This window comes from Lynx rufus, unplaced genomic scaffold (genome assembly GCF_022079265.1).
Source record: "Lynx rufus isolate CCGP_SWC_20201006 ecotype Redwood Valley unplaced genomic scaffold, mLynRuf1.p SCAF_15, whole genome shotgun sequence".
In the NCBI taxonomy this organism is placed as follows: Eukaryota; Metazoa; Chordata; class Mammalia; order Carnivora; family Felidae; genus Lynx; species Lynx rufus.
In genome coordinates this window covers 23,731,564-23,747,898 of record NW_025814829.1, presented here as the reverse complement: position 1 = coordinate 23,747,898, position 16,335 = coordinate 23,731,564, and the positions used below count along the sequence as shown (strand labels likewise).

Sequence of the window (16,335 nt, the reverse complement as noted above, 5' to 3'; positions counted from 1 at the left end):
CACTGCCTGGGTCGGGAGAGAGTCTCTGAGGCTCTCTCTGAGGGCCGCGTGCTGCTGCTTCTGGCTTGTCACAGTGCCCACGCTACAAGGTGCTCGTGCTAGGGGAGAGGGTGGGATGCTGAGGTGGGTGAGGAGGGGAAAAGTCACTGCTGGGGGAAGTCCCACTATCTAGGCCTGGCGGGCAGGTGGCGGGGGGGGGGGGTGGGGGGTGGGGGGGGGCGCTCTGAGCCGCTCCCAGCATCCAGCTGTGCCTCCCGCTGCCTGCTTACACCCACAAACCTCATCGCCATGGAGACTGACCTCCGCTCCCGCCAAACCCAAGCACCTTCAGGCAGCAGGCAGTTTCCCAAGGGAAATGAAGCTCAGATCCCCCTGATCTGAGCCAACTGGCCTCCCTCCCGCCCAAACCCCCAAACTCCAGGCCTCACTCAGATTCCCCAGCAGCTCCAAGTGGAGACACGTGCACCGTCAGGGGGCCTGAAGAGGTGGTGACCCAACCCTCCAGGGCAGGAGGAAAGCAGAGGAGGGTGGGTAGGACACAAAATGGATGTTTTATCAGGACCTGGCAGGTTGGACTCCAGGATAGGAGGGGAAAGAACTGGTGAGTGAGGAAGCCCCAGAACCGCCCCCCCCCCCGCTCCCATCCCCATCCTGTAAGTGGGAGAAGGGTCGTGAGGAGGAGTGACGACCCAGTGGCTTTCTGCAGGCTGTTGCTTCTCTCAACAATCTTATTTTCTTTCATCTTTATAACGAGCCTGGGAGGCAGGCGCCGTCACTCCCATTTCACAGGCTCAGGGAGATGGAGTGTTTGCCTAAGAGGCCCTTAGCTGTGACAAGTGCTGGTCTTTCGTTCTTTCGCGAGCCCAGTACGGGCCCCAAACTCACGAGCCATGAGATCATGACCTGAGCCCAAGTCAGAGGCCCAGCCGACTGAGCCACCCAGGCGCCCCTCCTCGTATCAAGTCTTAATCACAGTTTTGGAGATCTTTTTAAAAACATTTATTTGTACATGACTTTAGAGCTTACTAAGTGCTCTTACACAAAACAGGGAGCCTTGTTCTTCAAACAGCACCGCAGGGAAGCGGGTGACAACGAGATGATGGCATTTGACAGATCATGTTAGGTGACTTGCTACTCCGAGTGTGGTCTGAGGACCCACAGCATCAGCGTCACCTCGTTGCTTGCTGGAAATGCAGACCCTTCGGCCCCACCCCAGACTTGCTGAATCAGAATCGGTATTTTAACAAGATTCCTAGGTGATTCCGTGCACATTACGATTTGAGAAGTACTGACTGTGAGCATCTACTCCAACCCCCTCATTTGACTAGCCGGGAAACTAAAACCCAGAGAGGGCAAAGGACTTGCCCAAAGTCACACAGCAAGTTGGTGGCCAAACCAGGCCCAGAACTCTGCTTTGCCCTGGGTAGAGTGAGGTACGGAGGACTCACAGGGCTCTGTCTACCTCACCGTCCATCCTGTCGCACCCCACCCCGTTCGCCCTGCTCACTACCCCGGGCAGGCCGGCTGCACCCCACTCTGACCATCTCCAAGAAGGTACAGTGATCTCTGAGGACTTTTCTGCAAACAACAACAAAAACTAAGCTTCTTGTTAAAGCCCGGTAGATGTGACCAATGAAGGAGCCTGATGGACCTTCAGAAACAAGTTCTTGCCCAGTAGCCCCGGGGTGGCTCTCTTCCTCAACAGGACCTCAGTTTACCCGTCTAAAAAGGGAGTATCAGGGGGCCTCCCAAGGCTCGTAAAACTGCCTGAGCCCTCACAATGAAAGCCCCGTGGAAAGACAAGGTCCCATTATGTCTTCTTGTGTTTAATTGTGTCTGTGTGGCGTTGACTGCCTAAAGACACCCCATTAAGTGGGAAGTATGAAAATGATGGGCCGCCAGGGCTGAGCAGTTGGATGTTATTAGAGGCTGGGCCCTTCTGACTTCCTGGCAGAGGCGTAACTGGCTTCATAAATTCCTCCCGGGGGAGAGGTGACGTCGTCCGTGGCCGCTTCCCTTTTCCCAGACCCGTTGGTGCATCAGTCTGTCCTTGGCATGGAGTGAAACCAAACAAAAAGCTGGTGGCAAAGAGGGAGGGCCAGAGGGGGTGAGAGGCGGGCTGTCGGCCCTGACTGGGAGCCAACAGGTCCTCGCGTGGCACCATGGCTGAGGGACTGCGTCATGCACCCCCAACTCAGGGCCAGTCCTGGGTCTGACATACTGGCGAAGCCACGTGCTGAGGGAGTTTGCTGAGAGAGGTTGACAGCTCATGTCAGGTGACCGACAGGGTTCCGAATACATGTCTGTTTCCTAGGGCGGCCACACGAATGGCCACAAACAACAGAAATTTATTCTCTCACAGTTCTGGAAACCAGAAATCCAGAGCCAAGGTGGTTCCTTCTGGAGGCTCTGAGAATCCATTCCACACTTATTCCAGCTTCTGGCGTTCCTTGGCTTATGACAACATCACTCCAGTCTCTGCCTTCACACAGCTTTCTCCTCCGGGCCTCAAATCTCCCCTGCCTTTCTCTTGGAAGGACACTTATTGGATTTAGGGCCTCTCCTAAATCTAGGATGATCTCATCTCAAGATTCTTTACCTAGTTACATCTGCAGGGACCCTTTTTCCAAATAAGGTCACATTCACGGGTTCTGGGAGTTAGAACACAGACATAGATTTTTGGGGGGAGGGAAGCCACCATTCAATCTACTACTGTGTCCCCCAAAGACTGTACTTCAGTGGCTTCCTCCACCCCAGAAGTCTTGTGGTATGTGGGGTGCCGTGTGGAGGAAAGGCACTGGCTTGGGGTCGCGGGAAGAACCTCCAAGACGAAGCTCTGCCACTACCCAGCAGCATGGGCAAGCCTCACAGCCTCTATGAGCCTCAGTCTTCTCATCCTTACAATGGGGGCAATAAGAGGCGTGAAAGCTTCTCTCAAGGGGCTGATGGGCAGGGACGGAAAACCACTTTGTAGACCGTAGAGAACCAGATAGATGTGAAGCATTATCGTGATTCTACTTGCAAACAGACGAAAGCAGATGCAAAAACCAGCCAAGCCAGCGAGTAATCAAAAGTATTCACTCCCTTTGAGTTATCACATGATTTCTCTTTGCTGCACTAGGAGCAAAAACTCTTTGCCCTGCACTGCAAATTTGCCTTCCACAGTTCTGTGCTGTCCAGTGTTGCCTGTTTTCCAAAAGGCCCCCAAATTCTGTCTCTGCTGTCACATTGCCCACCTTCCCCAACCCTGTCCTCATCCCCAGCCTGAGCACTGGAGCTTATGTGGGGGTTAGGAAGTCACCAGGGGAGTCCTGCGCTGACCCCCCTTGCCAATCCAATCCCAGTATTCCTGCTCAGCAGACCAATTTCCAAGACAATGGGGTGGAAGACAGAATCCTCTGTCATAGAGGCCATTCAGGGTGTTTCTTGTGGCAGTAGGGGCTCCCAGGGCAGATGGTCAAGGTCCAGGATGGATAGATGCAAAGCATGTCTACAGTCCCCTTTGGAAAGGAGTGAGTGGTACAGAACCCCCTGGCCTGGCCACTCTGCCCCTTCATCCCACTCCCTCGACAGAACTGTGGCAGCCAGTGGACAGTGAAGACCGGAGATGGTTGGAGGGTCAAGATGTCAGGTGACCCCACAACTCCTCGAGAGCTCTTGGCCAGAATGGGCCCACATCCAGCCCCAACTCTGGCAGGGCTTAAAGTCATGGCCTCTGGTATGATGATAGGACCGGGAAAGAGGGCAGGGGTAGGTGGGAGCAGAAAGGTGCCCAGAGGGGCATCTGGTCACAGGGATGTCATAACAGAGCACACAGAAGGAACGTAGGTCAACAGGACAAACGTTTCCTGAGCCACTGCGATGTTCAGGGCCCTGCAGTAGGCCAGCAGGTGGTGCAGAGCTTACAGAGTTCCAGGGGGCAAGCCTGCCGTGCTAAAGTCACACAAGACAGGTACAAATTATACCAAAAGTTGGGGGAGAGACAGGAGGACTTCTGGCTCAGAGCAACTGGGAAGCCAGCGAAGAAAGGCGGGAGCATCTGAGATGGGCTGTGGTGGGGGGGGGGGGGGCGGGACTCCCACGGGACCGGATGGGCAGAGGTGAAGCAGCAGCCTGTCCAGCCAGAGGGAGCGGCATTAGTGCCCCGTCGTGGCTCCTAACTCAGGTCCGGTTTGTGGCAGACTACAGACCTGGGAGCAGCCCGGAGCCCAGGGCCCTGCTGAGCACGGATCTGGGAGACGCCTGGCCTACATCTTGTTATCGGTGTTCCTAGTAAGAAGGCACAGGGCTGGGCTGTCTGCAGGAGGCCATAGCCACAGCAATGGGGCAATGCAGGCAGGAGGGCTCCGCCACTCGGCAGGTTCTGAGCCTGGCCCAAGGCCCTGGCGCATCATGGCTCCCGTCAGTGCCCGTCCACGGCCTGGCAGGCTGCTGGCCCAGCAGCTCAGAGCAGAAACACTGTCAGGGTGCCAGCTGCCCTAGGTGTGGCTGCCCTGTCTGCAGGCGCGGGCGGGTGACTCATCAAATTACCATCGAGGCTGTGCGGGGCTGGGGCTGGGCAGGTGACTGCGAGGCAGAGAGGGGGAGAGCAGGGCTCTCCAGCTCTTTGGGCACACACCCCACGCTGTTGCCAGCTTCGCGGCTCCCACAGCCTTTCCCTGGGCTGCTGCCTCACCTCCCAAATGCTAGCGATTCTTCTAGCACAGGGCTGCAGGAGCAGGACCTCCAGGAACCGCAGCCTCCGAGGCTCCTCTCCTGCCTTGGTTTCCCTTCAAACCTCAGGCCTACCACCCACTCTCCCCCAAAGGGAGGAGGGGACCGTGCCCCCATGGTGGAGGAGGGAGGACACAGACACCCCGGCCTTCACAGGGCCGTGTCACCATGCCTCTCTGCATTCGATGGACTCCTCTGACAAATCAAGGGGCTAGACCAGATGGTCTCTGAGGTCTCCTCCACCTCTGAAGTTCTCACCTTTCCAAGGGCGATCATGACAGAGCCACGTTGTAGACAGCAGTGCTGGGCCGGGAGGGAGGAGGGATGGGGTCGATGGGAGAGAGGCAGACCAGAACCTGGAAGGAGGCACGGCTCAGCTCCCAGGGGAGGGAGGAATGTGTGAGGCTCTGAGGTTAAGGAGGAAAGGCACACGGTGGGAATTGGATAACAGTATCAAATGGAAAGCAGAAGACAGGGAAGTCAGATAAAAGGCCACAGGTGCTACTGGAGGGAGAAAGGAAATTCTGTTTATTATTAAGCACCTACAGTGTACCAAGCACTGTGTTAGATATTTCATATATGTTTGTGGCCCTAAGAACTCTGTGAGGTAGGTGTGACTAACCTAATGTTACAAATGAGGAAACTGAGGTACAGGGAGAGGTTAAGCGGCTTGTTCACTGTCACACAGCTAGCCGTAGCAATGCTGGGGTGCAAAATTTGGTCTCTTCACTCCCAAGCCCCATTCTGGTTTTCCCAGGGTGCCTCCCAGGGAAGGCTCTGGAGTCTGGAAAGCTGAGGGCCTCCCAGGGTCCTGAGGGTGGGGCTCAAGCCCAGAGCCCTAGTCCGGCCGAGGGTTCGCAGAACAGCACTGCTGGCCAGGGCGGGGTGGGGGTGGCAGGTAGTGCACATGGAAAGACAGTCCAGGGGACGCTAGCCCTGGGAGCACAAAAGTGGAATTCTGGGCTGGCAGAGGGGTGGGCTGCAGAGCCACTCCAGTGCTGACAGCAGGCAGTTGGGACACTGCTGTGTTATTATTCATCACCTTCCCTCCTTCTCTGGCCTCGGCTCCACCCACCCCGCCCAGAGAGACCAGAATGGCAGCTATGAGAGCGTGAGTTCTGGCTGCTGGGGGCCCTGGGTGCACACCCTGGCCTCGCCCCTTAGCTGGCCGTCCGGGCCTTGCTCTCCCGGCCTCCGCACCAGGCCCCTGTTCTCTCTCTTCTCCCGCAGCCAATGCTTCCTCCTCATCTTCCTCCGGGGCAGAGCAGCACTGGGCACAGGCCATCCCTCCTGTCCAGGCCTTCATGAATGGGAAGATCCAGGGTCACGAGCTCCAATCTTCCAACCGAGGTGGGGAGCGGCCTCTGCCGTTCCCATCCCCTCCAGTTTGCCTGTTTCCCTGTCCATAGCTGGGAGCCTCTCTGTGCACCCTCTGTACCCTCCGGGCACAACGGTGCTATACAACAGACCTGCTGCGGGCACCCACAACTACGGTGTCATAAGGTCACGCCGGGAGTCAGGTGGAGAATCTGGTCCATTCCTGCCCCCGTACCCCGAGGGCAGCAAAGATCCAGGATTCTGAAAGAGTTCACTACCCAGTTTCATCCATTCCTATCCTTGGGAAGATGGCTTCCTGGCTTCGTTTCTCCCAAGATGACCAAGTCAGGTCAAAGGGGTGAGCAAACTCTGACTTCCTGATGTAAACTTTTCTCAGGAAGTGAGAAAGGCAGCTCATCTCTTCCCCCCACTCTTGAGATGGGCAGCTCCTCTCATGCTTCAGAGCTCAACCTGCACTCTGTCCCAGCCTCTCGTTCACGTCCTTCACAGCACTTAATATAGTCTGTAATCATTTTGTCGGTGCATGTATTAGTTTAACTCTTTGTCTACCCTCTTAGAATGTAAGCCCAGAGAGAGCAGGGCCCAGACTTTTTTCTGGGTCATGTTCCCAGGGACTGGCGTGGCATAGAGCCCATCTAGACACTCAGTGCATACGTACGTGACTGTCTGGGACTGCTCCACACAGAGGAAATAGTGTGTGTGCAAAGGCCCAGAGGCAGACATCTGCATGGGCTGAGGGCTAGTAGAGAAACCAAATAAATGATAAGGGAGACTATTTAAACACTGGGGAGGTGGCAGTGTGGCTCGCCAGGGAAGGTCATTAGGTGCCTGAGTTAGGTGGCCACTGAAGAGCCTGCTAGCTGACCAAAAGAACTCGCTAGAAAAGACTGGAAAGTAGGGAGTTGGCCCCTTGGCCACTGTCGCTGTCCACGAAGTCTGAAGTTGCCTGGAACAGAAAAATAGAGCTAAGTAAGGTGAGGCTGTGCTGGCAAGCTTAGGGGTCCACAAAAGAAGGTTATCCAACTCTCTAGGGGTATCTGCATCAGTTTGGGGTAGAGGGGAAAGCGCTCCAGTCACCCAAGGGGCTGGAAACTAGACAAGAAGAAGCTTCAGCCCAATCACTCTTAGAAGCAGCAAGAGCCCCAGAGGCCTCCTCTCAGTCTTCTTCACCTGGGCCAGTCCTCCCACCTGGCCCAGCCCCCGCTCCTCCCATCTCTAGACTGTAAGTTCTATAAAGGCAGGACTTTGTCTTCTTTACCATTGTATCCCCAATGCCTAGGATAAGGCCTGTCCCATAGTAGAGGCTCAATAAATACTTGCCGACTAAATAAGTCCATATTCTACATGTTAATGAATGAAACTTGAGGTCACAGGACGTCTCGCTTCTAAGAGCACACTGCAGGTGACGTGTGGGTCACAGGCAGCGCTGTGGGGAAGGCAGCAGAGAGAAGCAGAACCCCGTCCACACTCATTTATGCTAACTCCTATGAGGATGACAGTTGCCTCACTTTGTTCCAGAATCAAATCAAAATTAACTTCTTTCGAGATGCTTTTCCCAAACCATCCCACACCCTCTAAACTCAAATTAACCCATATTTGTTAGCATTTTTTTAACCACCTACAAATACATTCTAAAAGTCACCTGAGAGCATTTCAGAGCTCAGCTCACATGACAGAGTCTCACTGACATTTATCCTTCCCCTTAGGAGGGCTACCCTCTTCTCTGGCCTGTTTCTGAGGCAAGATCCCAGGAGGCAGAAGAGAGAGGTGATGGGGAAAACCCTGGCCCGCTCACTCCAAACCATACACTTGAACCCCAAACCTATCTTTCTAGCCTGAATATACCTCGCTCACTTTGGGTCAGAATGTGTGACTGATCCCCTTTCTTTCCTTCTCCCAGGGAGAAGTCAGACCTTGTTTCAAATCAAGGCTTCACCATTGATGTGTTTCCGCTTCTGCAAAATAATACTTCCTCAAGGGCTATTGGAAAGGTTATATCAAATAATATATACCAAGTGGATCTGTTATTGGTCCTGCAGATCCTAGCACTCCCTCTGTCCACTGCCAGGCTTCCCTTCGCGCTCGTGTGGGGTAGGAGAGACAAAGAAAATATTGTCCAGGAGAGCTGGTTCAAGGTTCTCCTGCCCTACATATCCCCATGATTGACATCAGAATTCCATAGTGTTAGGTAGGGTGAGGGCAGATTTGGTGAGCTATCAAATCTACCTCCACTCTTTACAGATTTGGTTCCAGGACAGAGGAAAGGACTTGTCTGGCATCACGAAGCTAGTTAGTGACACAACTGGCCTGACTTTCATGCCACGTGATGGAAATAGATGCCGATAAAAGATTGATCCATGGAAGGCTTTTGAGCCAGATGCTTGACACAGGGAAATCGGGGGGCACTGCCGTGGGGCACCCAGACTCTGGATTCAGGGTGCCTGTGTGTGGCCTTGTCTCTGCCACTTGCCAGCTTGGTGACCTCACTGAGTCTCAGTTTCGTCATCTGAAAAGGAAAGATGATGGCACCGATCCTGATACTTTTAGGATCACTGTAAGGATTCAAACGCGATGATCCACGTAAAGGGCCCAGAACCGTGCCTGGTTTATAGGCCTGGTGCTTGTAGGAGCACAGCAAGTGTTGGGTATTGCTCTCAATATATCAAAATAATGTCAGTATCAAAATAATAGAGAAGTATCTAGAAAAACTGAACTTCGTATCTGGAAACAATTTTAAAGATGATCAGTTTCAGCTTCCAGAGGGATAAGTATGGCCTTTCATAGCAATATAGGGTGCACCAATCACCTCCTCAGGGCCCTTCCACAACTTAGAGGGAGCAAAATTATCATTATTTAAAGACATAATTAACACTTATTATATCTAGCATGTTAGGTTTTAGGCCAAATGCATGATACAATGGAGTTGTATTTTTATGTGCTGTCATGTGCACTTTATGATGCATTGGGGGCCCTTATATAATCAGTGAGCACTGTACTTTAATGCCCATTTTATAGGACTTTTATAAAGGAGGTTGGATAGTGTGGAGGGAATAGCAGTGGCCCAAGTGTCACCAGGCCTGATAGGAACAAAAGCTTTGCCACATATTAACTGGGTGACTGAGGGCAAGCTACCGCTTCTCCTCATCAGAAAAACTTGGAGCCTGGGGTGGATGATGTCCAAGGATCAATCCAACCCTGACAGTCTGTGGCTCAAAGCAGAATCTAAAAATTTTAAGAGATGATAGAGGTCTATGAGTGTCGAACTTTCGTGTATCTATGACATATTGTTGGTCACACCTCTGGTTTTTTTGATGCTAAGTGCTTAGGAATACAACCTTCAATTATAAAACTATTTCTACTGGAAATTGTGATCTGCTTCACAATATTCTGCTCTGTACATAACTACCAGGAATGCATTATGGGGAATTGTAGGGGCATGTCACACCCACTTCTCAGGAAATGAGCAAATGACCCTCATGTGGTCCCTGAGATTGTCACTCAAGCTTTGCCATCCTTTCTCATATAATTCCCAACAAGCCTAGACTCTGATGGCCCCTTCCGTGGCAAATTAGAAGGGAAAACTAAAAATGAAGTGTGTGAGCTGTGGGTGGCAAATACAGAGGACGGCTAAAGGGACAGCTGCGATAGCATAACACAGCTGAAGGACACCCCAAAACTAAGCAGCTGATGGGACTTCACACCTAGAGAGTTCAGAATCGGTGCCCACAATGAGAATCCTGAGTCATCAAGAAATGCATAAATTATGTGCTCATCTTTTACTTACAGAGAACAGGCAGGGTGTGATGCCTTTTAGAAAGATTTCTGTCAACGTAGTTTTTAAAATACTCGGCTTCTGTTACACACCAAATTCCCTGGTATGAGCTACCTTCGTGCCTGGGACCAGGCTACACGAAGGAAACATCACTCTGCGTGTGTCCCGGGGGGTTGGGTATATAGGAGAATGTCACAGAAGTCCCAGAATAGTAAGTCCACAGTAGGGTAGTTTTATGAGACAGACAGCTTTCCAGGTTTCCAGGAAGGCTCTGGGTAGGATACAAGTAGACTTAATTTACCTTAAACTGGCTAGCTTTTATTCATGCATCCATTCAAAAATATTTTTATTGAGCCCCTAATATGTGCCAGCACCATTTTACGGGCCAAGTCTCAGTTTCAGAGAGAATCCACTGTTCACACGGCGTGTTCCTCTGGCGTGCCACTCATGACAGGTGTACTATTCTGTAGTTTTGTATCTCAAGTCTGTCTGGCCCTTGAGGCTTCATGCCCCCACCCCAGTCCCTTCAGGTCGACTGGCTTCCTTTCGAGTAGAGTGGGTTGTTCCCACAGGATTGAGCACTCCCTTTAGACAGGGGCTGTGCTTCAGCCCTCAGCCTGGGAGCTGACCACCACCCAAGGGGCTGGTCTCTGCCATGACCTCAGGACAAGAGGTGGATTTCAGGCTCTCTCGGGATGGGGGGGGGGGGGCGGTGAACTTATCAAGAAAGACTCCTTTTTCCTCGAGAGAAGTCTCCCTGGGTTCCTGAGCTGAGCACATACTTTCTCCATGAGCGAGCAGGAACAGGACGGAGGGGCGTCTCCCTGAGGCCTCACCTCCCGCACGTCACGGGGAAGGGAAGCGAGAGCAAGGAGCAGAGAGCAAGAAGACGCCGAGGCCCCACACTCCGGGCTCGCGGCCCTGCCCCCCCCCCCTCCCCAAGAGCGCTCGCTCCCGCAGCGGCAGCGCCCTGCAGCTCGGCACCTGGCGGGGGCGCGCAGCCAGTGGAGTGGGTGGTGCAGGGCAGGGGTGGTATATCCAGTCTGACCGAGGGCGGGCCCCGCCAGTGCCAGCAGAGGGACGAGCCGGGGTGGAGGCGCCAGGAGCCGCCACCGGGAGCCTCACGCGGACCTCTCACTCTATGGCCCTCGGGAGCCGCTGAGCGCCAGCAGAGCCGCAGCCGCCCGCCCGCCCGCCCCGCCGCACCTCGCCGCCCCTAGGCTCTCGCACGCCCGGCCCGCGCCTCCCGCCGCCATGAACCACTCGCCGCTCAAGACCGCCTTGGCCTACGAATGCTTCCCCGACCAGGACAACTCGACGCTGGCTTTGCCGTCGGACCAAAAGATGAAGACCGGCACGTCGGGCAGGCAGCGCGTGCAGGAGCAGGTGATGATGACCGTCAAGCGGCAGAAGTCCAAGTCTTCCCAGTCGTCCACCCTGAGCCACTCCAACCGAGGTAAAGACTCGGCGCCCCTGCCCCGCGCCCCTCGGCCGGGCGGCGGGGACAGGAGGTGGCGCGCGTCCCGGGGCGGCGGGGGGGCGGGGTCTGCGCGGCCCGTCCGACCGGGTGGAGCGGCGGCCGGCGACCGGCTGGCGAGCTCCCCAGAAGCTGGGGGGCGCGAAGGCGGGCTCCCGCGGCGGGGGACACCGCCACGGGCGTCTCGCCAGCTCGCGGAGGCTGAGGATCCCCCGCGGGCCCTTGTCCAGGCCCAGAGCGGGGAAGGCTTTCTTACCCCAACTGCTCGGGAACAGTCCCCGCCTCTCTCTTGTTCTGCCTCGGCCCCCCAGGGCTCCCCAGGGCTGTGTGCCCCCCTCACTCCCTGTCCTGTCCTTGAGGCTTTGCTTTTCACTGAGCCAGCGGCAGGTAGCCGGCGCCCAGACCGGCAGGTTCCCCAGTGTGTGGCTGCCAGCGGGCAAGGGAAGTCACTGTGACCCCAGTAGGTGCTCAGGAGAGGCGCTGCCGGACGGGGAGGTGCCGCGGGGAACAGGGACAAGCCCGTGATGTGCCGCAGCACGCTAGCGGGAGCCTCACACCTGGAAGAGGCAAGTCTGGTTGGAAGGTCACCCCAGGACCAGCGCGCTCCCTGAGGCTCCCTGAGGACCGGGAAGGAGGTCTGGGGATGCCCTGTTTCCTCAGTAGCTAATGCAGAAACTCCCTTTCCCACCAGATTCTCCCTACCTCACTTGGCTTAACTAGGAAGGAACAAGTGTCAGGAGGACGCTTGTGCAGGAATTGAGGTTGGCAAGGCTGGGAATCCCAGAAGGCCCCCAGGGCTGAGCCCTCAGGGTGAGCACTTGTTTAGTTTAGGTGCGGGGCCTGACCAGCCATCGACCCCACCCCTTCACCCTGTGCTGAGGTCCCCCAAGCCTGGGAGGCTAGGCAAAAGTGATCGGCCCCCTGCAACTCAAGAAGGAAGGTACGATATCTGACAGGGCCATTTGTGGAGAATTTTTAGGCCAGATACTTTAATACAAAGCATTCGCAGTAAGAATTACACACCAACCAGCAATCGTTCTGTTTATTTATTCGTTTAGCTAAATTTCGCAAGTGCCGACAAAGATTCCACAGATTGCAAACCAGTACAGGTCAACCAAGACCTATTTGTGGAGTCTGGCCCCTAAGAGAGTGTACAGGGTGTGGGGGTAGTAAAGAGGAAGGAGGCAAAGGAGACGGACCCCTGCCCACCTCCCACCACACACACACGCACACACGCACGCAGCAGCTCACATTTCCTACCTCTGGCTTTTTCTCTCTGCCTGTCTCTCTCATTCCTGAGTGGCCCCCGTGTAGAGCTGAGGGGGAGAAAATGGCTGGCTGAGGACTTCCCTGTACCCCGAACCTAAAGGTCTTTGCTGCTCAGTGTGCCCTTTGCCCTGGCCTGGACTCCTGGTTCCTCTCCTGCCAGACTTCCACTCAAGGTCATGCAGACTCCAGAGCATTTGCCTCCATCTCTTTCATTTATGGTTTGATAGCTGCATACTAGCCTTTTTTGGAAGTAGGTTCGAGATTAAAAAAACAAAAAAGTGTCCCCATTTCTGGCCACGGTCCAGTCACAGCTCAAGGCAACCTACTCTCTTCTCTGCATAAGAGTCACCTATCCCTTTCCACTCCCACACCATCCCAAGAAAATCTCAAAAATGCCAGGTGCTCTAAACACCCGTTCGTTCTTCTTCCCACCTGCAGGGATGCCAGCGAGTGTCTGTCATCATGCAGTGCTCTGTTTCTGGCCTTGACCTTTGTGGGTAACATCTATCCAGTGGGATCTCATTCTCTCCATCCCGAGGTCCTCCAGGGGGCTTCAGCCAGGCGACAGTTGACTTCCTTGGCTAATGCGTATCTTTCCAGAAATAGGCCTCTCTAAGGACTGACCCAGAAGGTGTGTCCCCTCTACCCTCAGCTCTGGCGAGGTTCCCACAGGGGCTAGTTTCCCCAGCGGCATCCTAGGTGGAAGAGGCGGTTAGATCACTTGGAGCTGGTGTTTCTGGTTTATCTGGCTTTGTTTTCATCAGATTTCCCCCTTCTCGTCATCAGAACCGCCCAAGCGTTCCCTATGTGCCCAGTGGCCATTCCTACTACCTTTGCTCCCTCCTTTTGTGTTGGTTTATATCCCCTGCACCTGCTGTGACTGCTGGGAGGGGCAAGTTGGCAGTTGTAGAAGGACCATACCCCAGGGCCTTGCCTTCACCCTGCTGGACACACTGGACACTCTTCAAGAGAGAAGAGTCGAATTCTCTAGGGTGTTTGGTTCTGTTGGGACCCCTGAATCCCACCGGGGCTCCTCTGGTTAAGAACAGCCGCTCCAAAGAAGGCCAGCCACACCTCACAGGTTGCCTGGCGGGGAGCCGCCACCCCTTGTACGCCATGAGGGACAGCCAGGAATCGGCCAGTGGTGTTTCTGGTAATAGAGCCAGCTTTTCCCCAGAGTCCTCCCCACTAGGGTTCTCTTCTGTCTTGTCAGTGAGGGGGAAATTGAGCCACCCATGAGAAAGGAGTCCTGTGGAAGGAGCCTGCCACACAATACCCATTTCCACCCATGCCGTCCCCCAAACACAGCAGATGAGACAGATGTCTCGTTGTGGTCCCCAGGGAGGGAGGCGAGGGCCCTGGTGTCATGAGACCCTGCAGAAGGAGACTGCTCTGAACCTGCCTGCCAGTGTGGGTCTTCTTGTGAACTGGCCACTAAGTATTACTCTCCTGTGCTTCCAGAGCGTGCTTGAATGCATCAGGGTGTCTTCTCAGACTGTGTGGGAAGCGGGAGGAAACCCAGGGGATGGGGCTGCTTAGCCAAGGATCTCTGTTAGGGAAACTTGACCTGCCCGAGGTGGGAAAGGCCCTGCGGGTGCTGATCATGAACTGCCCTGTCTGGGGGTCAAGGGCTATTGCACTGGTTAGGCAGCCTGGAGGGAAACTTTTCCACATTCAGGTTCTTTAAAAAAATTTTTTAATGTTTATTTATTTTTGAGAGAGAGACAGAGTGTGAGTGGGGGAGGAGCAGAGAGAGAAGGAGACACAGAATCAGAAGCAGGCTCCAGGCTCTGAGCTATCAGCCCAGAGCCCAACGCGGGGCTCGAACTCACGAACCGTGAGACCATGACCTGAGCTGAAGTCAGACGCTTACCAACTAAGCCACCCAGGCGCCCCCCCACATTCAGGTTCTTTAGAACTTCACTTGGTATCTCTTCCTAAAACTTAACCCACATCTCATTTGATCCAACTTCAACACACACACACACACACACACACACACACACACACACACACACCACTGCCTCTGCCATGAATACTCATCACACACCAAGTTTAATGACACTACCTTTCTGTTCCACATCCCTTCTCCTTCCAGGCAAGTCCCAAGACTAGCCCGTCATTCTTGTGTGTCTCACTACCTGCTTAGACATCTGTGATTTTTACTTTCAATTTTCTCCTTTCTTCTCCCAAGTACCATTTCCTATTTAACATGGCCAAACCTGAATTTCTCCCTGATCAGAGATAGGGTTGGGGCGACCTTAGGCTAGGGGAGGTGTCTGTCCACCCCGCTCCTTCATCATCCTGCATCTACCCCTCACTGGGCAGTTGCTACTCGAGGAGCTCCTAGGGGGCAGGCTTGTGCTGGCTTGGTGGCCGTGGCGTGTACAGGTGGAGGTTTGTTGGCACTTCTGTATTTGCATTTGACTGTGTCTCAGCATAAGCCTCTGCCTGTGTGAGGGTCTGCTCATTCTACCCTCTTGAAAGTTGTCTGTTCCTGACCGCAGACCATAAACAGGCATCACTTCTGGGGTTGTTTTCTTGGGACTGAAGCTGGCACGGGAGCGAGTGAAGGGTGTCTGGGCTTCAGCTTATTCCAGCCGCAAAACATCCTAATTAAACTTCAAATGGACCAATTCCTGTTTCTTTACAACCTATCTTGGCTTGAAGCTCAGGTTTTACCAGACTTTCCGTTTGCCTGTTACAACACATGCAAAAATGCCAAGTATTCCAGAATGTTTCATGGCAAATGTGGTTTCCCTGGAGCCTGCTCCTTTGCGAAGCTCGTTGGCAGAGATTAAAAAAATATAGAAATCGATGTTTCTCCCCACACACCAAATTGTAAATATCAAGAAGCCAATTGTTCCAGACCTAAAAATCTGGCAACTACCCCTGCCATGAGGTATGACCGCTAGAAGGTGTGTGACGTTTGGACAAAGTAAGATGGCAGAATGTTAGATATCTTCATGTGAAGTTCTCTGTAGGCACACACCACACATGTGTGCATACACATATACACACGAATACCTACACCCATGCACATACACATGTGTATACACGCACACACACACACACACACGCACACACTTACACACCACCTTGCAATTCGTGCTAGGGCAAGAGTCCAGCCTGGTGTCAGGAGATCTGAGTTCTACCTGGATGGATTGCTGACTGCTGTGTGATCTCGGGCAAGTCACTGCCTCTCTCTGGGTCTCTGCAACTGTAAGAGATTGGATTATATCATTTCCAACATGTGCCGTGATGGGTAACAGTCTTTGGAAATAGATGGTGTCACTCCCTACCTCTGCAGGCCATCCCCCCAAACCAGCTGCAGCTGTCCTGCAAAAAGGCTCCTCTCCTCACTGTGTGTCACTCACGGTTTCCCTCTTGTAAACACCCTGACATACCAAAAGCCATCCAGTCCGCTGCTCTCAAACCTGCCTCTGCATCGAAATCACCTGGGGATTTTAAAAAATGCAAATGTTTGAGTCCCACCCTCAGAGATTCTGATTTAGTGAGCATGGGGGACAGTGTGGGCATCAGGACTCTGAAAGGTTCCCAGGCAATTCTGATGGGCAACAAAGTTACGGAATGGTTGTTCCGGTCCCCATCTTTCACTCACACTTAGATTCAGCATGAAGATCAGCCCCATGGGATGCACACACACACACACACACACACACACACACACACACACGGATGGATAGACACCTAACATGGTAATTGCTGAAGACAAGTTTTTAGTCTGGATCCCCAGCCAGGCGGC

At 53.8% G+C, this 16,335-nt stretch overlaps 1 protein-coding gene across 1 annotated transcript in view; it reads left to right on the top strand.

The window, feature by feature from the left end:
- Positions 1-11,077: 11,077 nt before the first annotated feature.
- PKP1 (plakophilin 1) overlaps positions 11,078-16,335 on the top strand; it is a 48,266-nt gene continuing 43,008 nt past the window's right edge. Inside the window, exon 1 of the mRNA XM_047076447.1 lies at positions 11,078-11,279. Coding sequence (XP_046932403.1) covers positions 11,078-11,279 — 202 coding nt within the window. The remainder of the gene's footprint in view (positions 11,280-16,335) is intronic.